Raw genomic sequence first — 25,596 nt, forward strand, 5'->3', positions numbered from 1 at the left:
CAAGCAAGATCTACATATAAAGTCAGAGGTCATGAGAGAATAAAGAATTGAGTTTTTTTTTGTTCGTTTCTGAGAAATCGTCAAACAGCACACCACTGCCCAGAGCAATAGCACGCTCATCAGCTGACTGCTTTCTTGAAGGTGCCTCCTGTGATATTTGGAACGGCATATGACCAGACTGAGCGGTCTTTCATAAACACAAATCACAACAAGACTCTATAGGAGGACATTTAGCAGAGAGACTTACATTGTTATTAAACACAAACATTGGATATGATTTGGCTTTATTTGCACAAAGGTAAAAAACTGTTTGTGTGTAGTTTTGTTGAAAGAGCACACTAATATAATTTCTTCTCATTTTTGTTTTCTACCAATTTTTCATTCAGTAATGAAAAAAAAGTTTAGAAAAGTGAATATCACTTATATTTTATTTGATGTGAGATTTTAAGTACATATTTATTTTGGCTAACTAACTTCAGTTCAATATCTGCAGTCTGGGGATGTTTGGTTGCTTGAGTCTGTGGTAAGCTTGGGGGCCTTGCAGCATGTGACCGACGAGGGAAGGAGACGTGTGTGTGTGTGTGTGTGTGTGTGGAGGGGGGGCTGTGGAATTTAAGCTGAGTATTAAGCTCCCCTTTCCCACTCAGAGAAATCCTGTTATTTTCCCAGCGACTGCTCATCAGCCCCCTTCTGCTGCAATGTGGTTTATAAAAATCACAGTTTTCCTCTTATTTTTGGTCCTGACCAAGCAACAGTTCCCCCGGCTTTGCACAACCAGAGAAGCCCTGCTGACCAAGGAGTGCTGCCCGCTTTGGGAAGGAGATGGCTCAGCCTGCGGGGCCAGGTCGGGCAGGGGCTCCTGTGAGGACGCGGCAGTCTCCGACCAACCGGATGGACCCCAGTACCCCTTCTCTGGGTTGGACGATCGTGAGAAATGGCCCTTGGTCTTCTACAACCGGACTTGTCAGTGTGCTGGCAACTTTATGGGCTTCAACTGTGCTGACTGCAAGTTTGGCTACTTTGGTGAGAACTGCAACGAAAGAAGAGAAACTCTGAGGAGGAACATCCATCACCTGACCAGGTCTGAGAGGAACAGGTTGGTGTCTTACCTGAACTTGGCCAAGCAGACAGTCAGCAGGGACTACGTGGTAGCTACGGGGACCTACAGGGAGATGGGGAACGGCTCCAGCCCCATGTTTGCTGATGTGTCCGTGTACGATGTGTTTGTGTGGATGCATTACTACGTGTCGCGGAATGCGCTGCTAGGTGGACCGGGTAATGTATGGCCTGATGTGGACTTTGGCCACTGGGCGCCAGCGTTTTCCCCATGGCACCGGGTTTACCTACTGCACTGGGAACATGAGATCAGGAAGTTGACTGGAGACACCAGTTTCTCCATCCCTTACTGGGACTGGAGAGATGCTCAGGGCTGTGACGTGTGCACGGATGATCTGATGGGGGCCCGGAGCCGCCAGGACCCCTCTCTCATTAGCCCCGGCTCTGTCTTCTCTTCTTGGAAAGTAAGTAAACAAAAAATAAAACTTTATTTTATTAAATCCCCTTTAATTTAGTTTTACAGTAAATATACTTTTTAAGGGGGAATATTATGATTTTTTTCTTAAAGCTGCAATAAAAAATTTGGAAAACAAATGAACTTCAAACATTTTTTCCGTGTCACTTAACAGCATTTTAACACAGTGTAGCTATAAAAGTGTTGTGGAGATAAAGAAATTCTGTGAACATTTAACAGTTCCCTGGGTTCAGCAACAGAACATCACTGGTGTGAGAGGTTCTCCGTTCAATAACATCCGAAGAGAAACAGCCGGCTGCTACCACTTCAACTTTAGGACAAACTACCAAAAAGTCCCAAAAAGAAAAACACCATTTGAAGTCACGGACAAGAAAAGATATTTAGACCTGGAAAACTGCAACTGGTGTTTTGTGTTATCTCGTTTCCTCTGGCATCACAGGTTCCAGCAGAAGTGTCTTTGGGAAAATACACGAGGGGAGGAGTGGAGTGTTCTGTAGCCGTGTTTGCATTAGAAAACCTAGCTTGTTCTGTAGATTTGCTATAACAGCTTTAAGTGCTATGGCTGATACAAAACATGTTTGTAAAGTTCTTTGCTCAAAATCCTTTTCACACTAAGCTATTTCAGCAGTTTTATTCTAGACAGTTTCAGTACCTTCCTGAATGAGGCATTTCAGGGCAGCATCTTTAAGTAAACGAGCTGGATTTGGCCACGCCTACCCTTCTCCCGCTCAGACTGCTATAAGCTGAGAAGCTCTGACATCAGGGAGGGGCTCCGAGTAGAGCCACTGCTCTTGTGGCAGTTGTTTTTCATATGAGAAGTGTTTCTTTTCTACTCTCTCGGTGTGTGATGTAACAAATGGGCACTTTTTCAAATGCCTTGTTTTACACACATCATTGTTAATACTAAACACTGACAGTCAAATGGCTGGATGAGTTTTTCCACATTTGGAGTGATTATAGAGGCAGTAGAGAGTGAGACCCACATGGCAGCACAAAAGGATGTAAAAGGGGAATTTTGCACTATATGTCCCCTTTAAATAGATCCTTTGGAGGAAAATGTGTACTTTTCCTGCACGTTCAAATAAATAGAATCCTTAACACAGAATGTATGCTGCTAAAACCATAAGTTAACGCATCCAGTCCACATCCTGTGGGCCTTTTCTTCAAATGTAAAGAATAAATTATTAAAACATGTTTAGAGAACAAAATACCTGTGGAGTTTGCAAACAAAATCAAACATTTTAGAGAATTCTGTGAACGTTTAACAAGAGAACAGCTTTAGAGTTATTTTCCCTGGTCTGTGAGCAGGTGGTGTATAATTATTAGTTTAACAGAATCCTTCATCAACTTCTTCCCCCACAAAGTGAAAAGAAATAGAAATTAAACTAAAAAAAATATCAACAGCTCCCTTTGCTCCGGTTAATGTTTCTGAATTCTGATATAAATGACGACATTTATAAATTTCATCATGAAATCATCTAAACTTTGCTCAGTGTAATATACAAGTATTTGAATAAAGCATAAAAATATGCAAATGTAAATACGCTTTTGTCTGCTTTTCCAGGGAACATTTGAACAACCTAATGACGAAGAACTGGTATTTACTCCGTTCATTGAATTTTTGATGAAACCTTTATGCTCCATCCTGTGTGACTGCAGGTCCTGTGCTCCCAGGCAGAGGTCTACAACACTAGGGGGGTTCTGTGTGATGCCAGCGAAGAGGGCCCGATACGCCGTAACCCTGGAAACCACGATCAGAATCTGGTGGAAAGATTACCAACATCCGCTGAGGTTGAGTTCACTCTCAGTCTCCCTAATTATGACACTGGAGCAATGGACCGCACCGCCAACATGAGCTTCAGGAACACCTTGGAAGGTGGGAGAAACTTGGGATTCACCACAATTGTTCTGTCTCGGTTATGGTCCCGTCTTCGAATTGAGCTGGACTCAATGCATGTATGAAATCCGATGAATAAAGAAAAACATTGCAAGGATTTTTCCTCAGGTGGTTTCATCCGCACATTTATCTGATCCAGGCATCTCACATGATATCTAAATGATATCTAAAGACTCCCATGTGACCTTGGCCCCAGCTGCCCACATGATGTTGGAGGCACCCATGTGACCCTAACATGAATGCTGCTGACCCCGTAGAAAGCTCCAGCTGCCCTCAGAGTCAGTGAGATTCAGAGAAAACCTCTCTCAAAACTCTTGAAAAACCAAAACTTGCCACCTAAAAACAAATTCTGAATGTCCCGTAAAATAACATTTTCAGCTCAGGAAAAACAACAAATTAAAGAAATTGTCAATTAAATATCAATTCCCTGTAACTCACTGGTCTTCCTACAGGTTTCGGGGACCCTCGGACCGGGTTGGGCAGCAGTTCTCGTTTGGGTATGCATGCTGCTCTGCACGTGTTCATGAATGGATCCATGTCGTCAGTGCAGGGTTCTGCAAATGACCCCATATTTATTCTCCACCATGCTTTTGTGGACAGGTGAGTAATACAAAAGGACATTTTGGAAGCAGATCCATATTTAACCATTTGCTCTCAGTAGTGGTAATGTATTCTTTACAACAGCATTTATGAACAGTGGCTCAGGAGACACAGACCGGCTCCCTCCCAGTATCCAGAGTCGAACGCTCCAATAGGGCACAACGGTGATTACCACATGGCACCGTTCCTGCCACTCCACAGGAACAAAGAGTATTTTATTTCCAGCAAAGAGCTCGGATACGAGTACTCTTACTTGCTAAATGCCAGTAAGTAACCTTCAGGGACAAAACTGTCTTAAAGAAATTAATTATTTCTATCATCTTCACTGGTTTGTTCTACTGCTGAATGAATAATTCAGACTGTTGAGGTGGGTTTCTGTGTTATGAGAATTTAATATCTTGTTCATGTTTGAATGACCTCAGATGGAAGAAACTGAGATTAGTTTTGATTAGGTAAACAAGTTAAAGGCTAGTCACACAGAGCCAGCTTCAAAGCGGATTTCTGCCTTGTGAGTCATTTTCTGGGAAAATAAAGCTCTGGCGCTCCTGTTTCAGGAAGTAGGAGTCCGTCTGAGAAGTAAGGGGTGGAAAACGGCAAGATTTGGAGTCTTACTCGTTAATATTCATGATATGCAAAAGTCTACTCTTCCGCTGCCCCTGTATGCTTTTCTCTCAAGGGTAGAAAATGCAACGCTGATGTTTTATCTCAAACCGCAAATAACCTGAATGTGTTCCGCCATGTGGTGAAGTAGCTAATGCTACTGGTTAGCTTGTTCTCCCCAGTTGCTAATTCAAGGGAGCCTTCAGTGGTCGCAAGCCACGTGCTTGAATACAAATTTCAGCGTGATGTTGAGTTTTGTTGGTGATCTGAACGTTTTTGCATCTGTCTTCTTTCTGCGGCTAACACAGGAAACGGGTAGAAGACCAACTTCACGTTCACTCAAGCAAGAACACGTTTCTCTGTGAATCGCTGCTTTAATCTTTCAAATTCAAATTCAGAGATACTTTATTAATCCCAGAGGGAAATTAGTTTCAGTACACACAATTCAGAGATCAGACATACATGGGCAAGACACATGACAAGAATTGGCGACTGCGCTCATTAGCAACCCTGAGTCGCGCTACCTTAATAGAGATCAGAGGGTTACATGAGGATTGGTTCAGGTGGAGGGGGGAAAAAGGCACTTCAGAGTTACCCTCCACCAGGAGGGCAGCTTTGCTCTGCAAAAAAAAAATAAACACCTCAGACAGATATGCAACAGACTTCAGACAACACACAACATAAGTGTCCACTAGGTGGGGTGGTGGGTTTGGGACTATCAACACTTCATTTCCTGCAGCCACTACAAGCAGCGCATGTCACCTCAGCCTGAACAGGGGGAGGAGCATTGAGGGTTGGAAGGTTGCAGTGACCCTGGAACGATTTGACGGCCTTCCCACAGTCCCGCCCAGGCTGGGATAGGAGACAAAGTTGAGTTGCCATGGCGACGGCACATTCCACATATCTTCTGAGGGGGGAGTTTTCGTTGGAGCCTCGCATGAATGAATGAATCTCGGCCAACGTTCCAAGCTTACGATTCATCTCCACAATTATGTGAGTCTGTTAATTCACAGCGTGGTGCAAACCATCTCTGAGCTCTGGGAGCAGGCCAATATTCCTCGACAGCTTGTTAATTTTCCGGTAAGCCAGGAAGCCTCCAAGGCCAATGAGCAGGAAACCTGACACCAACACCACGGATATCCACACGTCTTCAGAGTCCTCCACAGATAGCTGAGATGAACAAATCAAGTTCCACTGTTTCCAGGAGTCCATGATGTGTCCAACTGGGTCTGTCCTGGAGGGGCATCTGGGAGTCCCTTCTCCCATTCTCGTTGAAGAAATGTTATCAATCGCGTTGAGTGACCAACTGACGAGGTCCATTTTAGTGATTTCAGTTTCCAGAAAAAATGCAGAAGCAGCCCTGCACCTAGCACACAGAGACAGACAAAGGACCTTGAGGATAAGATATGGACGAGAGGAGGAAAAAAACGTCTGCACCCTCCGAGAGCCGGAAGAAGAAACTAAACCACAGGAGTTTATGCATACATAAATAATAAACCAAACTTATATAGCGCTTTTTAGGACACTCAAAGATGCTTTCATGCACTCTCACAGTCACACACTGCTAGTGATGGTAAGCTACAGCTGCCCTGGGGTGGTCTGACAGAGGCAAGGCTGCCATTTGGCGCCGTCGGCCCCTCTGACCACCACCAACGCAGGCAAGTTGGGTGAAGTGTGGTGAAGGGTGAGACAAAGAACGGTTCAGAGGGTCTTTCATGGATGTACAATCAAAGAGTCGGAGTACCCGGCCCGGAGGGTTACCGGGGTCCCACCCTGGAGCCAGGCCTGGGGTTGGGGCCCGTGAGCGAGTGCCTGGTGGCCGGGCTTTAGCCCATGGGGCCCGGCAGGGCCCAGCCCGAACCGGATACATGGGCTCATCCAACTGTGGACCCACCACCCGCATGGTCATCGGGGGCAGTTCCTGTGGAGTGGCGGACCAGGGTGGTGGTCCCCATCTTTAAGAAGGGTGACCTGAGGGTGTGTTCCAACTATCGGGGGATCACACTCCTCAGCCTCCCTGGAAAGGTCTACTCCAAGGTACTGGAGAGGAGGGTCTGATCAATAGTTGAATCTCAGATTGAGGAGCAATGTGGTTTTTGTCCTGGCCATGGAACTGTGGACCAGCTCTATACCCTTGCAAGGGTGATGGAGGTGGCATGAGAGTTTGCATAACCAATCCAGATGTGTTTTGTGGATTTGGAGAAGCCTTATGACCGTGTCCCCAGGGGCACCCTGTGGGGGAGGCTCCATGAGTATGGGGTGGGTGGCTTTCTGTTAAGGACCATTTAGTCAATCAATCAATCAAATTTTATTTGTAGAGCACCTTCCACGTTATTGGAAGCCCAAGGTGCTGAACAGCATCATCATAAGAAAAACATTCCCAGTACATGGGCATAAAAGCAAGATGAAAACATAAAATCATAAAATATCAAGCAAACAATATTACAAATAAAGAGAGATAACGGAATAAGACAAATCGATCAAAAACAAATGGTGGACAAAATAAAATCAAGCATCTGGGTTAAAAAGAAGAAGAATTAATACCATAATGTCAGGGCAATTCAAAGAACCCTAGCGCTAAAACACAATCAAATAAAAATGAGTCTTTAAACGAGACTTAAAGACTTGAAGGGATGGTGCCTGCCTAATGCTCAGTGGCAATTCGTTCCACAGAGTTGGAGCCAAAACAGAAAAAGCACGACAACCCCTCAATCGATATTTTGACCGGGGGACCACCAGAAGTTCCTGCTCGGCTGAGCGAAGAGACCGAGATGGAGCATACCTCTGCAAAAGTGCAGTAATGTACGAGGGAGCACTGCCCTGGAGGGCCTTATAAACGAGAGTTAAGATTTTAAACTTAGCTCGATATTGCACCGGGAGCCAGTGCAGAGCGCCCAGCACTGGGGTAATGTGCTCTCGACATCTAGTCCCTTTACCAGAGGAGCGCGAGTTTGGCCCGCATAGCCGGTAGTAAGTCGGACCTGTTCCCGGTGAGGGTTGGACTTCGCCAGGGCTGCCCTTTGTCACCGGTTCTGTTCATTACCTTTATAGACAGAATTTCTAGCCGCAGCCGTGGTGTGGAGTGTGTCGAGTTTGGTGGCAGGAGAATCTCGTCTCTGCTTTTTGCGGATGATGTGGTCCTCCTAGCTTCATCCAGCTCTGACCTTCAGCTCTTGCTGGGTAGGTTCGCGGCCGAGTGGGAAGCGGCTGGGATGAAGATCAGCACCTCCAAATCTGAGACCATGGTTCTCGACCAGAAAAGGGTGGCTTGCCAACTCCGGGTCGGGGGAGAGGTCGTACCTCAAGTGGAGGAGTTTAAGTATCTCAGGGTCTTGTTCACGAGTGAGGGTAGGAGGGATCGGGATATCAACAGGCGGATTGGTTCAGCATCTGCAGTGATGCGGACGCTGAGCCGATCTGTCGTGGTGAAGAGGGAGCTGAGCCAGAAAGCCAGGCTCTAGATTAACCGGTCGATCTACATCCCAATCCTCACCTATGGTCATGAGCTTTGGGTAATGACCGAAAGAACGAGATCGCAGATACAAGCGGCCGAAATTAGTTTCCTCCGTAGGGTGGCCGGGCTCAGCCATAGAGACAGGGTGAGGAGCTCGGACATTTGGGAGGGATTCGGAGTAGAACCGCTGCTCCTCCGGATCGAAAGGAGTCAGTTGAGGTGGTTTGGGCATCTGGTCAGGATGCCTTCTGGACGCCTCCTTGGGGAGGTGTTTCGGGTATGTCCTGCCGGCAGGAGGCCCCCGGGTCAACCCAGGACACGTTGGAGAGGTTACATCCCCAATCTGGTCCGGGAACGCCTTGGGGTCCTGCCGGAGGAGCTGGTGGAGGTGGCTTGGGAGAGGACGGTCTGGAGCTCTCTTTGGGATGCTGCCCCCGCGACCCGGATAAGCGGAGGAAGACGACGAGATGACGTCTTGCCCAAGAACACAACAGCAGAATACCCCTGGCGGGAGCTGGAATCAAACCCATGACCATCCAATCATGAGGCAACCCGCTCTGCCTCCTGAGCGATGGCTGCCCCAGACTTTTAGACACGAGGTAGTTTTAGCAGAAATATTGTGAAAATTTGACCAAAATGGCCACAAATGATTCTTAATCTTGAAAAGCAAAATTTACAGCAGTGTAAGGAGTTGTGTGCAACATGACAATTTCTAAATTATTTTAGGATGGTAATCCTAGTGTTGCTTGCCCTAGCTGTTAGCTTGTCAATCTCAAAACAAATCTTCTCCAAACTGGGGTCATTCAAAAACATATTTTAATTGTTTATAACGTAACAATTTAAAATGTACATATATCAAATGTTAAAGATTTAAAACCAAATGTGTGTTTCTCCTCCCTGCAGACCAAAGATTTGCAGAATCCATGCGTCCTTTCCTGGAGGAGATTCAGGATGTGTGGCCCTGGATTTTACTTGCAGGGCTTTGTGGAGGAATTATAACGATCATCATCGCTGCTGCCCTCCTGATCACAAAAAGAAAGTACAAAGGAATGCTGTGGTCTTCTGGGAAAAGTTGGAGTAATGTCTTTTCCCTTCCAGAACGACAGCCTCTTATCTGGGGCAATGACACAAAAGAAGCCAACCACCACAATTACCAAACAACTATGTAAAAAAATGCAGCTTATTCTGTTCATTTGACCTAAAATGCACAAAATGTGTTGAAATTCTGCATTTAGAAAATAAAAAGAATATTTTAAGAATTTTGAGGGTATTTTTCTCTTGAGTTGTCAAATTTGTTTTACTAGTCTGTTCCATGTGGTATTTCGTTCCACAAAAAAACTTTTACATCAGACAGAAATTAGCGGGAATTTGGTTTCTCGATAACCTCTAAAACTGTCTTTTTCAGTGTGTTGCATCAGTCAGTCACAGAAGTTGTCATTTCAGATATATTCACAATAAAAACTTTTTTTAATTGCTGTCCATGTCAGAAAAGTAAAATTCAAAATCAGGGTATTTTCACCTGTGAACTTTTTCTTTTGAATAAAGGTTTAATAAAGCAAAAACTGTTTGGAGGATTGATTTAATGTATATAATATGGTCAAGGTCGGAAAAGTCTAAACATCGTCTGTGAGCTGGACCCGTTCTAATATTGTCCAGATGCAAAAAACTGCTGAAAACACATTCTTTTTTAGACAAATCAAGTAAAGGTTTCCAGAATCAACAATGGTGTTCAAAGATTCTGCCATTAATGCTTTAGTCTAAATATTGTAGTTTTACAGTTAGAACAGATTAACATTCTCAGGCAGTCGAACATTAATTGAAATTATCCTTTAGCAATGTCAGATTTTAATAAATATAAAAAAAATGTTGTCACTAATGAAAATTTCAATTTTTTCTACATTATTATTTTTGAGGGACAATTTTAACAAGGACATAAAAACATTCACGGTTACTTAGTTGAACGAGTCGACTAAGACTGCATCTGATTTAGTTTGAAACCAGGATGCTGAAAATAAAATCTGTTCAAAGTATGAATAGGAACCTAAAATAGATGAGTATATTTGTAAAAAAGGGGCAGGTAATTTGTATTTAAAGTTTTTGTGTTGGTATGTATATTGAGTTTTTCCAAATTTTTCCCTTTGAAAAATTATAAAAACAGAAAAAAAACTTGCCAATATTAAAATGTTACTAAATATTCAGAGTATAAAAACAAGACAATAGACTGTCCTGCTGTAATTTAACAGTTAAACAAGAAACAATGTCACATAAAATGTACGATGTCACCAAATAAAGAACAAAAATGCTGTTTGGGGGTTAAAACTCGTTCTCTAAGCAAATATTTATTTCAGGTCTTTTTTATTTCACAGAGCTGTTGTGAAATATTCAGATGTAAATGAGCCAAATCCATCAGATTGTTGGGGTTTTCTGATGCTTTAAAGATGCTGTTAGTTAAAATAATACACAGGAATAGGTAATTATGTGTGGGATCTTCTAATGTGTACAAAGCACTTTATAATGAAGACTAACCAGTAAAATACAGAAATTTGACTACTGCCAACTACTGAATAAGTGTATACAACTCAGAAATACAAACTCTGTGAGCAGTTCTCCAAATACTTTGTACTGGTTTGTCTTATCTTGCATTTAACTTTTACACTTTAGTAGCTCCACAATTACCAATTACTGAGTACTTATTTTAAGCACAACCGGTTTGCATGATTTTTCCCCAAGGTGAACTCATCAGTTTACAGTTCTTGAAGCAATGCACACCTCAAACCCATCAGTAACATTTGTTTCAACCTCCAACTCCATCTTTATTATTTACCTGCAGACAGAAGTCTAATTTTTATTCACCAATCACAAGTCTCCTCTTTGATGAAATCGGTAAATGACCCAGCTTGATCCTTGCATGTGAAGGTCAGGCTCACCCGCATCACTAACATGAAGCTTAAACTCCAGCAACACGTTCCAAGTCACAGCAACCCTGAATGTTGAATGAATGCAAGCCAGACTTTTCACTTTAAAGGTCACATACGTCGTCATTCAGCAAAGAGCCCAAACATGCTTCGTTTAATTAACTACGATACCTAGTAAACACCATGACTCAGATTTTACCATAAACATTTATTTGACTGTTTTGAGTGATTAAACTAATTCCTTTATGCTGCTTAAGAGTGGTCTCATTAGGCCCAATATACATCATACACTCTTCCGCTAGACACATGCTGTCTAGCGCATCACCTCAATAATACAGTGTGTTTTTGCTCAAAATACTTAGTATTCATTTGGCATTCTCAGATGTTACAGTACATTCTCAGTGAAAACAGAGATAAAGGGATATTATACAGAATGTGTTAAACGTGATGGAAAATTAAAAACACAGATTTGCTGTGATAGAAACAGGATGGCCAGAGGACACCAACGGTACATTTACTCAGAATATTTTGTTTTTATTGTACAAGAGAATAAAAATTCAAACATATTGAGTTCTTTTTTCTACAGACTTGGAAATAAATGTAAAAAAAATGTTTAAACCTAATTTTTTACACAATAGTTGAAACTAAAGGATAAATTTGATCCACACATGCAAGAAATGAAATAAATCTGTGGTCCAGAATGGTTCAATCTGAGTGGTCCAGACTGGGTTGGAGATAAAAGTGTGGTCCCAACTCCAATAGGTATAAATCAAGCATATTTAAGCTAATTTCTCATGTTGTGATATATATATATATATATATTTTTTTTTAAACCGCAAACTAATAAAGCCAACTGACAGAAAAAACTCATTCCTGTGATAAAGGATGATAAAAACGAATTACGATGAAATAGTTGAAAGCCAAAAACAAAGTAAATAACTTACAGTCTGCCTTCCTGGCTTTATTTAAGCTAGAAGTAAATATACCTGTTAATAAATCCAAGCCATTAATCTTCATCCTCTTCCTCGCTTTCATCTTCGTCTTTCTTCTGCTCGCTCTCCTTAGGAGGCGGAACAGGAGGAGGAAGGTCCAGACGGGCCCAAGACATCGGCTCAGCCTTCTTCATGGCGACCTCGATCTTGGCTGCCATCATGTTTACAACACTTTTATTCACATCTATCACCTAGAAAATAACATTTATCAACAGGATGTTAAAAAAGTTCAATTATTGACCTTTGCTTTTTAAAGAATCACAAATGGAAGATATGTTTGGATTGGAATAACGCCGTACTTACTCCCCACAAGCTGATTATCTGCTCAAACTCCTTTTCTCCTTCAAATATAATATGGATGTCGAGCTGAAAAAGGGGGAAAGACCCTAGATTAAGACCGAAAGCACACTGAGCTGAGTGGTTTAGAATGGGACAGAACCTCTCACCGTGGTGCTGTTAGCATCAACGTAGCTTAGCTCAGGAACCGCGTTTTTAGCATAAATAGAAATGATGACCTGTGTCCCGGTCTGGTGCCAGTCAAACCGACAGGGAACCACCTTCTTTCCCTGCAAGGAGATTCCTGTCAAACCACTAGATGGAGTTCCAGCTAAAGCTCCGCTCAGACTCCACGCTGTCATGCCGGCACCTCCTACCTCATCCTTTTTCCTCCACAGATGCGTTCCCTTAGTGCAGCCCTCCTGAGACAGGAAGGTGTTAAAGTCCGAGGTTTTCCTCTTACAGCAGCTCCAGTATTTCATTCTGGATATGAAGAAGAGACATAAACACCAGCTGGGACTTTAGAAGCAGAATAAACAAGACATATCTGGTAGTCACCAGAGAAAATGCAGATGCTTTTCATTACTCTTCTACAGAATATCTATTAAATTGCTGCAATAAACAAAGACTTAAACATAATAGAGGTGAAATAATTGGAATGATACTGACCCTTCGTGGAAGATGGGGACTCCAGTGTGGTATAGACACACATCAGAGTCACTGGTGGGTCCTTCAAAGTTCTGAGAAGAGAAATAACGAGGTTTAAGATGATCTCTCAGATTAAAACTGAAAAATAAAGATTAATATAAATACAGGAAAGATCTTTAATTCAGCTATTGATATTCTTTATTATTGGTTTTTAAATTCACAATTTTGTTTGTTTTGAGGAATATTTATTACATTTTCTCTTAATATTACTGTAAAGACAAAGCTCGATACATGTTTTATGGTTTACAGAAACACCAACACCAGTGTAGACTTTAACAAGATCCTTACAAATAAACAGAAAACAAGCATAAGTCCAATGAAAGATTATTTTAAAATTAATTGTTTTCATTATGTAAATAAGTTCAAAACAGCAACCAGATGTCAGAGTTAAATTTCCACACATTTGTTGTAATCTGTATTTTTCTGCTCTGACAGGTTTGGTTTTACACCAGTATAGCAGGAAATTTTATTCTTTTGAATTTTAACGAGACTTTTGGGCCATTCCCATCTGTACCAGGTGGTGGAGACAACACATAGAAGCACTAATTTGATCTCATTTCAGAGAAAAATAGAACAGGTTAGAGGCACCTAATAAATAAAATTACAAATAAACTCAGGAATCTGTTTATTTGCTTCACTGTTCTGGTGCTGAGAATATCACTAATGCGGATCAAAGGAGATACACAGATGAATGCACCTCTTATTTATTATTTGGAGTCTACATTTACTGCAGCTGGCAGAGGCAGAGATTGTTTCTATTGATACACGAATTTACAGAATCATTTTAAATGTTAATAGGGGAAGACTGCAGGAGGGAGCGGTAAAATACAGGGGGTCCCCAGCAAAAACAAGAAACTTTACGAGTCTGATGAAACCCGCTGGTTTTCCATCAGGCAGTCACGGGGCAGCTCCAACGACCCAGTGGCTGTGCTGGGTCAATGGTATCGAGCTCAGTCCGGCTCAGCCGTGAACGAGTCGAGGCGATGTCGTGCTCTGCTTAAGAAGAGGTTATTTTCCCACTTCAGAAGAAGCGTCCAACGTGTTTTTACGCTTTCTCCGAGACATGTCACGTCGCTAAGTTGTTAGCGCCGCGCGCTAACACGTCAATAGTGCAGCGTAGCCTGCTGGAGGTTTTAAGGGTTCAGATGAAACACCCGACCTCTCAGGCTGCTCACACATCGATCTTAAGTTGTCGGTGTTGCGCTCACGCCGTAATACAGTATTAGATGCAGTTAAAGTCAGACATGAAAAAATAAATAAATTTTACATGAATAAGTGATGATTAGCCTGGTGGGGGGAGGAAAATCTGGCCTAATAAGCACTGGAGGAAACCCTGTCAAGATCGTCAACACTCGTTTATCTTAATGCTTTTGAAACATGTAAACCAAAAAGCATTATATCCACTGCTACCTTTCTAATTTTAAACTCCGTAACTTATGCTGTAACTTCACCTTGCCCTGCCTGCTCCTCCTTGCTGCCGCCGGCTGTGATCAAAAGCGACAACATAGTAGTTCCCGCTGCTTCTTCGGGAAACAGCGCCAACAAAACAAAAAAACTTGGGATCTTGTAGGCGTGGCGGTGGGATTTCAGCCGTGGCGGGCCGCCACGGCTACGCCTATGTAAGGGAGACCCTGACCTTGGTGGCTGATTTGCTAGCACATTGTGTCTAATGAAAGCGGCTATAGACGGCTTGTTGAACTTCCGTCAGTACCGGAGTAGATTTTCCCACAATTTACTTCTTCAAACTGGCACCATTCCAACGTTAAAACCACCCGATGTTTAAGCCAGAGTACAACGTTAGCTTACAGAGTACTGCACTCGTCCAGCTTCACTTAAGGTTTGGTGGGCGTGCATGATGGCAAAGGTGCTTTCTTCTTTTCAATCTTCTTCATGGCCCACAATGCTTTGATGGGCATCTAAGGTTATGTCATTAAATGGGTGGAATTCACACAGGTGGAGGCAGGATTTCACCGAATCCAAGCGTCTTTTTTCCGGGATGAAATAATGTCTCAAAAAATGATTTACATTTCAGAGCAAATCACGTCTCCATAGTGCAGATGGTAATATTTTAATATATTGGCCAGAAAAGTGTAACACAGCACGATACGACCTTTAAAGTCCACTTAAGTGACACTTTTTTTTATTTTATAAAAATGAACATAATGTCTCCTATTGAATTCAACAGCAAAGAAGTGTAAATGTATTAATTATTCACTTACTTTAGTACATCCTCCATTTTTACAGGATGTTCCAATTTTGACCTCATCACCATCCTCCTCTTCAAAGCGCGCACACACACACACACACACACACACACACACACACACACACACACACACACACACACACACACACACACACACACACACACACACACACACACACACACACACACACACACACACACACACACACACACACACACACACACACACACACACACACACACACACAATAAGAATTTAAATGGATTGCGCCGTTCTCTACATGTCATCGTTAACTCAAACATGATGATATTAAAGACAGATGATGGGAACCTCCCAGTAGAACGTCCATTAGGCTCTACTGTTAACATGACCTTCACAATGATGAACACCGAGTGAACGCAAACATTAAGCAGCCACTCCTACCTTTCATCTCTGCCGTATTCTCAGAAAGTTTCAGTTTCTCCAGCGCTTGCTTTAGCGAGGCAGAGACTTTATTCTGTAATCTCACCATCGGCTCATTGGAACTGGAAGAGTCGCAAAGACATTTCAAAATAAGACATTTGTCAGGTTCCTTTAAGAAATGGGTTAGACAAAAACACCATTTCTGCTACTTCTCTCACTAACTTATAGAAACTGGAGCTGAAACCAACCTCGGTCTGCAAATCGCCTCCTGAGGTTTCGGGGCGGAGATTATGTACTCATTAAACTTGGGCTTTTGGGCTTCTAGCTCTTTCTTTTCTCCTGAAGTTTTCACATCTGGTTTCACCGGCTCGGGGGGCTTCTCTTTGTTATGGGGACCTTTTGTGCAGCCCTGTGAGAAGAAGACAAGAAAAAGAAAAACCACAGAGTTGGATTCGCAAGCGAAACTTGTAATGGTGAGAGAAGTATTGGCGATCGATGCCTGTGGAACAGCAGACAGTTGAGGGAATTGTGGAGATGGCAATGATTAAAACTGAAAACTTACAGCAATGCTAAGGAAGTCGGAGAAGTCGGTAGTTCTTCTCTTGCAGCAGGACCATCCCTGAGAGGTCATGAAGAAGCAGCAACATTAACCGCGATTTGAAATGGATAAAAGCTACCCAATAATCATTTCAGGTGTTTTACCTTCAAAGCATCGTGGAACACCGGGACTCCGGGGTGATACGTGCAACCATCTGAAAACAAAAACATCTTACATTCAGTTAGAGACAAACTGAAAATAGTACCAGTTGACAACAAAACTAGATTGGTCACTGGGGTGAACGTCCCATTTAAAAAACTCAAAATGATTGTCTTTCTTAACCTTGTATGTAAATAAATTCAAAAGAAATGACTTGTAAAATAGTTTTAACTGACTGTTTTCATCATATAATAATAATAAACTGTGTGATTTAGTTCCATATTGGTGTTGCTGATGCACAGACGGTTTCCTGCTTCCATGAATTCAATTCAGTTTATTTATACATCACAAGAAGAGTCGTCTCAACGCACTTCACAAAGTAAACACTCCAACTGAGTTCAGTTCTTTAAGCCAATTAGTTAAAAGTGTCCTAAATAAGGAACCCATTGCATCAAGTCACTGACGTCACAGCGATCCTCATACTCAGCAAGCATGTAGCGAGAGTGGAAAGGAAAACTCCCTTTTAACAGGAAAAAACCTCCAAAGGATCCTGGCTCAGTGTAAGCAGCCATCCGCCATGACTCACTGGTGGTTTGAGAAGACAAAGCAGACACACACTCGCACATTCATGCACACACAGATTTAGTAAGAGGGACTCATAAGTATGGACTTGGGCATGTTCAACACGTCTTGAGGCTGTGGTTGACACTAAATGCACTGTGATTTATTATCATGATTGTTCAGTAAAACAATGTTGATTTTATATTTTCTCATCAAGTTGACACAGTGATAGCTTGCTCCTGATGTATTGTTGTGTTCCTTTTCTGCAGGTCTAGAAGCAGACTCTTGTTCATCATTGACTGTTCCCCCCTTTGTCTCTTCCTTTCTCTTTCACCTCTGTCTCCGTGTCTGGTCGGAATTACAAACAATCAAAAAACAATAACAATAAAGTTTTAAGTATCAGGCGTGACATTAAAAGCAGAAGCTTTGATGCTCCACCTGAGAGTAAATCTGTAAGGCTTGTCACCAGCATTCAGACATTAATTCTGTTTGCTTCACAGCCAGACAGGACACTGGAAAAAAATAAAATAAAATAAAGTAAGAGGGACATGGAAAAGCAAGTATACAACCAAGCACTAAGGGAGTGTTATTGCAGTATCTTGTTGTTCTGTCACAAGGAAGGCAGTAAAAACTACACCACCTAGGAGTCCGATTTTGAATCACACCCACAAAATAAATACAATAAATGTTTTTATTTAAATTCTCAATAGAAAATTGATGCTTTAAATATTGAACATGATATTTTTGGCAATTTGATTTGTCAATCGACAACATAATGTGTCACAATTGGCCTGAGCTACATGTGAGAATAGAGAAGCAGCACTTCTGACCTATTGGCCAGTGGTTCACGATTTTGCCTCAACAGAGTGGATAACCCTTCACCTGTTGGATCAGGTAACAAGCCTGAAATGTTTGAAGCTAATTAGAGTATGTTAAAAGAGGTAAAGATGCATTTGAATGACATTTTTTTCAGCGGTATATGCACATTGGATTGTGAACCTAAGGCCTTTTGAGGACTAGTTATTTTTACTGGACCCTTGTGGACATAATAAGACCATTTTTTTTTCAAGACGACACTATTCTGTGAATGATACGAGGTGTTCAATGATGAGTTAGACATTACATTACATTACATTTCTGAGTGGTTTGGCAAAAGTGTTGAATGTGTCTACAGTTATGGTTGAACCCTTAAATGCCATGTATCATTGGAATAACAAGAATCATGGCTTTTTAATGTGTTATAATATGTATATGGGGTGACGGTGGCACAGGAGTTAAGTGCTCGCCCCGTAATCGGAAGGTTGCAGGTTCGAGCCCCACTCAGTCCGTCGCTGTGTCCTTGGGCGAGACACTTAACCCACCTTGCCTGCTGGTGGTGGTCGGTAGGACCGGTGGTGCCAGTGCTCGGCAGCCTCGCCTCTGTCAGTGCGCCCCAGGGCAGTTGTGGCTACATCGTAGCTCATCCCCACCAGTGTGTGAATGTGTGTGTGAATGGGTGAATGACTGATTGTGTTGTAAAGCACCTTGGGGGGTTCCAGGACTCTAGAAGGCGCTATATCAAATACAAGCCATTTACCATTTTACCATGTATATGTACATAGAAAGGGTGTTACAAAAAAAATACTGATTTGACATGGAATTTTGTAATGTCTTATCTGTGAGACTAATACATAGAGAACAACAATCAGCGAAGGGCTCGGCCCATCGATGGTTGATTAATTCGTCCAATCGCTCAACCTTAATCACTAATAAGAATGTGATCCTGAGTTAATCTAGTGAAAATTTAAAAGCAACAAGCAAATGTGTAAATGGGCTATGATGTTATTATTAAGTACACTCAGATCCACAAAAAAATTTGATTTGAAAACAACAATCACTGTGAAAACGTCTCATCAAAAAGCAGATTGCTGGTGGACAAAAAGTGCACACGGTAGAAAATATTTGCTTGGCTAAATGTCTGATGGAATTTAAATTACTGAGGAATATATAATTAAAAATTGCCTCTATGGAAATCTATTTGCATTAAAAATAAGGTATACGAATGAACCACATCTGAGATTTCTACGCAGTAAATTCTCTGCACTATTTAATGTACTGTTATAAGAAGTACCATGCCTGACCACAAATCACTGTGGAGTAAATAAAGGTTGGTATACATTATAAGTCATAAATCACTTTCTGTACAGTGCAGCCTGAGCAGTGCCTTTCCCGTGCTATTGCCATAGATACACTACTTAGATATCCCTACAGGTAATTATAATATATTCTACGCTTATGATAAGGCGACATCCTTTTAAAATGGAAATTAGATGAGGCTTTTGCTTTGAGTGTCTGGCAGTACACAACGGTAGATTTCTCAAGAGGAAGACTATTTTGAATAGAGGAAATTGAGGACTTACTGAGGGTCTGTTGTGGAAACTGAGGACAGCATCACCACCATGACAAGTCAATTATATTGCAATACATAGCTCAACATAAACAGTGGCTCTGACAACAAAGTCGGTCTTATATTATTAAAAAGGTAATTCAAGTAAAGAAAACACATTTTGAACAATGATCTGTGACCCTGTAAAAGTATTGGTGGATTTTCAGAGTTATTACATGAGTACTTTTCAAAAAGAAACAAAAAAATGAAAAATTGATAATATTTTTCTAAATGTGAGAAAACAGTAAAATCCCATATCTTCCCCAAGTAAACATGAGATACTTCTTAAATGCTTACCAGCTTGGAAACAAGTCACACTTTATGTTTTATGTTTGGCAACCTTGAGAGTAGGGATGTCCCGATGCAACTTTTTCACTTACGATACAATACCGATATTGCAGCCTTCAGTATTGACTGATACCAAACCGAGATCAATTTGATATATCAGCACAAATCATACATACTTTTACCAATTTCTTAGTGGGGAATGTATGAATGGCTTGATTAAGTGATATTACTCAATCGGAGAACAAGAGCCAATAACAGTTAAGTGTCAAAAAAATAAAAGGCTTTTTTTTTTAACAATTGGTTGCAAAATAGTAAATCTTAACGGGCTGCTTATATCTGAGATTTTTGACGCGGTCCGATATAATCCGATACAGTGTTTTTGGGCTGATCTACAGTGATGATATCTGGATTTTTTTGAAGTCAAATACTGGTGAAGGTTCTCAGTCATACATGCCCTGCTAATCCAAAGGGGTTTGAATGAAGGCAAATGGACTTCTTTGTTTCTTGAAGATGTTTCGCTTCTCATCCGAGAAATTTAGTAAATTCTGACTGGACTATGGGAAAATCAAACTTGGAAACTGTAGCTGTCTGTTGTTGAATGAACTGAAACTACAGTCAGGTCCATAAATGTTGGGACATCGACACAATGCTAACATTTTTGGCTCTATACACCACCACAATTGATATCAAATGAGACAAACAAGATGTGCTTTAACTGGAGACTGTCAGCTTTTATTTGAGGGTATTTGCAACCAAATCAGGTGAACGGTGTAGGAATTACTACAGTTTGCATATGTGCCTTGATGTTTATAATTTGGAAAAGTGCTGAATCGTTGCTGCACAGATTAACCAAGTTTTATTAATCCAACATAAATCAAATAAAATCCAAAAAGAACTCTGTCAACACTTTCAGAGGTCATTACGTCACTTGTGAAACTCCATCGCCATCATGTTCTTTAATTTACAGGGTCACTGCAATGCACAAAAGTATCTTGTTTACTTTAACACTTTTGTTTTGAATATGAATACTTTAAGGGTTTAGACGTGTGTGTGTGTGTGTACGATGATGTTATCCAAGGTAGGGAAGCCATCCCATCCTGGGCATTTGTGTATTGTAACACCCCTGATTTGAATCATTGAGTGATTAATAGGCTTTTATAAAAACTCATCCAAGTTTACAAAAGGGAGGTCAAAAAAACTAAAACCTAAAAAGCAAAGTCGAATGAGCATTTAACCATTTTTCAGCTAAATTTTGAAAACTGTTTGACGAGTCATTGTTTAACTTCTATCGTTTGATTTGTTTAAGGGCTGAAAAAGTGTTTAAATACAGTTTTATGTGTTGGTTTTAAAATGATGACCCGTCCAGATGTAACCAGAGAACTCAAGAGTTCATTAAACTTTTAGCTAGTTCAGACGAGTCACCGGTAACGAACATGCTAACCTGCTAACAGCATGTTTCCGTTGGAAGACAAAAGGCTAACGCGGGATCATTTACTAGAGTTTTGGATGATTTTAAAGTCACTAAATGAAGTAGTAAAAACACACAGCTAACATCAGCTTAGCTACGCGTGCCCAGACAGGCCCGCACGTTGTAGAAATTTCCAGATGATCAGAGGTTAGCTTGCTAATTTTCCGACAACACCCAGCTAACAATCCCCAAACTCACCGTCCGGGTTGCTTTCTGGGTCGAACCGTTGTCCACATCCCTTATTATAACACAGAACAGACATGGCGACCGATATAAAGAGTTTAAACTGTGGCTCGCCTTCTAACAGAGAAGTTTGTGTGAAAGAGATGCGACGCCGCTGAAGCCGAGTGGGCTAATGAACACTTCCGGGTGCTTTCGGCAACGCTCGGTTTAGATCGGAGCTCGGGTTCCGCGTCCTTCCAGTGAGCGCGGTCCCACATCAGCGTCAACTGATGCTGGCTGCTTCTAAACTTACACCTTCCCTAAGCACCTCGTTCGTTACGGACCCGAACCTTGCAGCAAACGGTCCAGAATTGCTCTGAGGTCAGTTTGGAGTTTTTTCTGCTGCAGATACCGATCCACACGCATAACTGGGGCAATAAGCTGTTTAATTACGAGGACGGCTGCAGCAGGGTATTTGTCAACTGCCTGTCAGGATATTTAGATGAAAATCTTTTTTTTTTCTGTCGCACCTGACTCTTCTGCACCTGTTTCCTATAGCCATGCAAAGAAAGGGAAAGCTTTGCATCTGTTTCATCTAAAGGTAGGACACTTTTGAGAGACTGTTGTCATAAACTCGTGGATTTGACAGGAAAGGCGAGCTCCGCTGACCGGAGCCGCATCGTGGGAAGAGTGACCCGTGAGATCTACCGGGACAGTTTCCCGGGGGGAGATTTGTGCGGCTGAACTGTGACAGTCCATTTGGTGCTAATGATCATTGCGTGTGCTACCATGAGTGCAGCGCACCGCACGGACAAAGTGGGCGCATATGTGTTTTAGTTTATCTTTTTAATCACATAAAAGGATGCTCCACGTGCAATCGGAATGCAGAGGACACACTGTAAAGCATCGCGTGCCATCAAAATATAAAACAAAATTGATTTAAACTTGACCTGCGAGATGATTTCACAACTTCTTTCTAAACGAGTGTAAATCCGAGCTGTTTGTGATTCATTGCACAATGATGCAGAAAACTGTGACAAAAAACAACTATTTGCGACTCATTGTATTTGTCTTGAAAACACTTTTTCTCTGAGAGAAAGCATGCTGGGTTCTGATATGCAGTTAAAGTCTTGTCATTTTGTAAGTCACAGTATTTAGTGATTTGAAATGAATCCAAACCATTGGCTTGCCTCCAACTATGCCATCAAAGCCCTTTAGGGATACTCCAAAAATGTCTTTTTAACTCTTGCCCTAGAGTTGTCTTTCAAATGATTAGTGTGCATGTCTTTAACATCCCCTGAACTGAATCCAGGTCATCCCGTTTAGTATTTTTGTTGCAGTCTAATAGGATGATTATATGACGGGATGTTGATGATACTTTATTAGTGGGGAAATATGCTTCTTCAACCCAATTTTCCTCTTTTTTTAAATGTTATTTTATACTTTCTTCATTTTCCTTTAATCCGAGCCCAATTCTTACCCACACCGAGGGCAGGACGAGGATTGCTGCTCTTCACCCAGCCAGTGTACAATGCTTCAATCTTCGAGAACTCTGCTGCACGAACCTATGTCAGAAGTGAGGTCCAAATGGGCATCACTCTTGTGCCATCTTGGCCTTTAGATGTGAAATATTCTATAGAGTTTGGTAACAGTGAAGGGATCTTCCAAGCCGAAGAGTTTGTGATGGGGGACTTTTGTTTTCTCCGCATTTGTATAAACGGAGGTAGCGGTGCCACACTGAATCGAGAGGTGCAAGACAATTACACTTTGACAGTTAAGGCATCTGCCAATGGAGGTCTAGAGACCTTGGCCACCGTTTACATCACGGTCTTGGATACCAATGACCTTCGACCTCTCTTCTCCCCAACCTTTTATTCATTTGTTGTTACTGAAAGTGCCCCCCTGGGCACCAGCATCGGACGTGTAACAGCTACAGACGCTGACATCGGATCCAACGGAGAATTCTACTACTTCTTCAAAAACAGAATAGATCTGTTTGCCGTGCATCCAACCAGTGGTGTCATAACCCTGACAGGTCAACCCAAGATAGACAAAAAGGACAGATTTGAGCTGGAGGTGCTGGTGGTGGACAGAGGGATGAAGCTTTATGGGAATAATGGTATTAGCAGCACTGCTAGGCTGGTTTTAACTATAGAGCGGGTGAATGAATTTGCTCCTGTTCTCAGTGCTGTTGCTGTTGCTCCATCATGGGCAGATAAAGACCCAGTCTACGCCCTAGTGACCGTGGAGGATAAAGACGAGGGTTTATCTGGGGAGATAGAGTGGTTGTCCATTATTGAGGGTGACCCGTTTGAGCAATTTGTGATTGAGAGATCAGCTGTTGGGAATGAATATCGGGTTAAAACATTAGAAGAGATTAACTGGGATACATACCCCAATGGCTGCAACTTAACGTTCCAGGCCAAAGACAGAGGCATACCTCCCAAGTTTTCTAACAGTCAAGTTGTGCAGCTGGTGGTGACAAAACGAGACTTCATGTTAGCAAAATTTGAAAAAGATGTTTATGCAGTCCATTTGAGTGAAGTAGCTCCCCCAGGCACTATTGTAGAAGTGGTAAAAATATCCCCAGCCCCTCCGAGTGTCAATTACAGCCTCAGCAGCCTCTCATATCCAGTGTACTTTGATATAAACCCTTTGACTGGAGTTATTATGACCACAAGGCAGCTGACAAAGATATCACAGGATTTCATGGAGACAGAGGTAGTTGATCATATCAGTCAGCAGCGAGCAAGAGTTCAAATTACCATAGATGATGCAAATGACAATTTTCCAGTGTTCAGCCAGTCATCCTATGAAATTGCGATCAATGAGAGTTTACCGGTAGGTACTGTTGTTCTTGTAGTGTCGGCTGTGGATGATGATAAGGGAGAAAATGGGATTGTAACTCACACAATCAATGGTGAGAAGTCTCTTCCATTCAACATAGATCAGGACACGGGGGAGCTGAGGATCATGAGAGATCTAGACTTTGAGTCATCAGAAGATGTGTATACTTTTGCAGTACGGGCTTCAGACTGGGGTTCACCATACAGAAGGGAGAGCGAGGTTAACATCACCATTCGTATAATAAACATCAATGACAATCAACCTCTGTTTGAGAAGATTTCTTGCAGAGGGATGATAGGCCGAGATTTCCCCGTCAACAAGACTATTGTCACCATGTCAGCCATAGACATGGATGAGTTAGCAATGGTGAGGTACAAGATAATGTCTGGGAATGAGTTTGATAATTTCTACTTAAATCCAGATTCTGGGGCTTTGACTTTGAAACGATCTTTTGCAGGAGATAGTTTGAAAAGTGGGATGTTCAGTCTGAAAATTGTTGCCTCAGATGGAGAGTTGTTCTCTGATCCAACCTTTGTCAACATATCAGTGGTGAGGAGTTGGATGCCACCTGGTGGATTCTCCTGCAAGGAGACTGGGGTGGCCCAGTTGTTGGCAGAGAGAATGCTCTTAAAAGCCTCTGCAATGGCTAGACCCAAGTCCTCTGACAGATACGTAGATCTCTTCTCTGTCAACAAGCAATCCCCCCAGTTTGAGGCTTTGCCTATGAGTATTCTGGTGAGAGAAGATCTGACTGTCGGAGCCAGTGTGTTCCAAGTGCGAGCACGAGACACAGACATAGGTTTTAACGGTCGTGTTCTCTTTTCCATTTATGACGGTAACAAAGAGAACAGCTTCAACATCCACATGGAGAGTGGACTCATAACAGTGCTGCAGCCACTTGACCGAGAGCGACTGGACCGTTACTTTCTCAATATCACCATTTATGATCAGGGCATCCCCCAGATGTCCAACTGGAGACTTCTGACTGTGATCATTGAGGATGCAAATGACAACGATCCACAGTTTTATCAGAATGACTATTCTGTAGTTGTTCCTGAGGACACAGAGATTGGCATGGAAGTTATTACAATCACTGCCTTTGACAGAGACATGGGCCAGAATGGACAGCTGTCATTTCTAATGCTGACCAGCATCCCCGAGTTTGGTATTGACAGTGAAACTGGAATTGTATTTGTTGCCAGTCAGCTGGACAGAGAAACATTCCCAATGTTTTCATTGAAGATTGAAGTGAGAGACAAGGCTGAAAAGGTCACTCGAAGGTCAGCAGTGACCACTCTAAATGTTATTGTGGATGACGTTAACGATTGCTCCCCAGTGTTCGTTCCTAGCAGTTACAGTACACGGGTACCAGAGGATCTGCCACCCGGAGCTGTGATCACCTGGGTTCAAGCTCAGGACCCAGACGTTGGACCTGGTGGACAAGTTCGATACTCCTTGGTCAATGACTTCCAAGGTACTTTTGAGGTAGGTTGTGAAAGCGATATAATGTGTGATGTTTGTTGTGGTGTTTATTTAAACACAAACATATAAATTGTCGTGCCAAAT

The 25,596-nt window shown here is 42.1% G+C and overlaps 3 protein-coding genes across 6 annotated transcripts in view; 2 read left to right on the forward strand and 1 right to left on the reverse strand.

The window, feature by feature from the left end:
• Window positions 1–585: 585 nt before the first annotated feature.
• Window positions 586–9,341, forward strand: LOC107386962 (tyrosinase). Its single transcript, XM_015961670.3, has 5 exons — window positions 586–1,520; window positions 3,191–3,407; window positions 3,881–4,028; window positions 4,113–4,294; window positions 8,986–9,341. Exons 1-5 carry the CDS (start codon window positions 699–701, stop codon window positions 9,249–9,251), a joined length of 1,635 nt encoding a protein of 544 aa, XP_015817156.1. The 5' UTR covers window positions 586–698; the 3' UTR covers window positions 9,252–9,341.
• chordc1b (cysteine and histidine-rich domain (CHORD) containing 1b) lies at window positions 8,882–21,504 on the reverse strand. 3 transcript variants are annotated; one of them, XM_054730877.2, is made up of 12 exons: window positions 21,220–21,504; window positions 16,285–16,334; window positions 16,145–16,201; window positions 15,831–15,991; window positions 15,604–15,704; window positions 15,193–15,251; window positions 12,935–13,005; window positions 12,643–12,748; window positions 12,436–12,555; window positions 12,293–12,355; window positions 11,984–12,180; window positions 8,882–9,104 (listed from the first exon to the last, which is right to left on the reverse strand). In XM_054730877.2, exons 1-11 carry the CDS (start codon window positions 21,281–21,283, stop codon window positions 12,004–12,006), a joined length of 1,029 nt encoding a protein of 342 aa, XP_054586852.1. In that variant the 5' UTR covers window positions 21,284–21,504; the 3' UTR covers window positions 8,882–9,104; window positions 11,984–12,003. The 3 variants fall into 3 exon arrangements, with proteins under 3 accessions (XP_054586852.1, XP_054586851.1, XP_015817157.1); XM_054730876.2 differs by having other exon boundaries at window positions 8,882–9,196; XM_015961671.3 differs by lacking the exon at window positions 8,882–9,104 and having other exon boundaries at window positions 11,191–12,180.
• Window positions 21,484–25,596, forward strand: part of LOC107386964 (protocadherin Fat 3) — a 124,073-nt gene continuing 119,960 nt past the window's right edge. For both annotated transcript variants that reach the window (XM_054730869.2, XM_054730871.2), the window contains exon 1: window positions 21,484–25,515. In XM_054730869.2, coding sequence (XP_054586844.2) covers window positions 22,579–25,515 — 2,937 coding nt within the window. In that variant the 5' untranslated portion in view covers window positions 21,484–22,578. The remainder of the gene's footprint in view (window positions 25,516–25,596) is intronic.

Source organism: Nothobranchius furzeri, chromosome 10, assembly GCF_043380555.1.
Source record: "Nothobranchius furzeri strain GRZ-AD chromosome 10, NfurGRZ-RIMD1, whole genome shotgun sequence".
NCBI classification, from domain to species: Eukaryota; Metazoa; Chordata; class Actinopteri; order Cyprinodontiformes; family Nothobranchiidae; genus Nothobranchius; species Nothobranchius furzeri.

Excerpts from the sequence above, each read along its gene's own strand:
- chordc1b (XM_054730877.2), bottom strand. The coding sequence starts at position 21,283 with ATGTCTGTTCTGTGTTATAATAAGGGATGTGGACAACGGTTCGACCCA. Across the intron at positions 16,335-21,219 it reads CCCAGAAAGCAACCCGGACG|ATGGTTGCACGTATCACCCC; the intron begins GTGAGTTTGGGG and ends TTTTGTTTTCAG. Across the intron at positions 15,705-15,830 it reads GAGGCGATTTGCAGACCGAG|TTCCAATGAGCCGATGGTGA; the intron begins GTTGGTTTCAGC and ends CGACTCTTCCAG.
- LOC107386962 (XM_015961670.3), top strand. The coding sequence starts at position 699 with ATGTGGTTTATAAAAATCACAGTTTTCCTCTTATTTTTGGTCCTGACC. Across the intron at positions 3,408-3,880 it reads CTTCAGGAACACCTTGGAAG|GTTTCGGGGACCCTCGGACC; the intron begins GTGGGAGAAACT and ends GTCTTCCTACAG. Across the intron at positions 4,295-8,985 it reads CTCTTACTTGCTAAATGCCA|ACCAAAGATTTGCAGAATCC; the intron begins GTAAGTAACCTT and ends TCCTCCCTGCAG.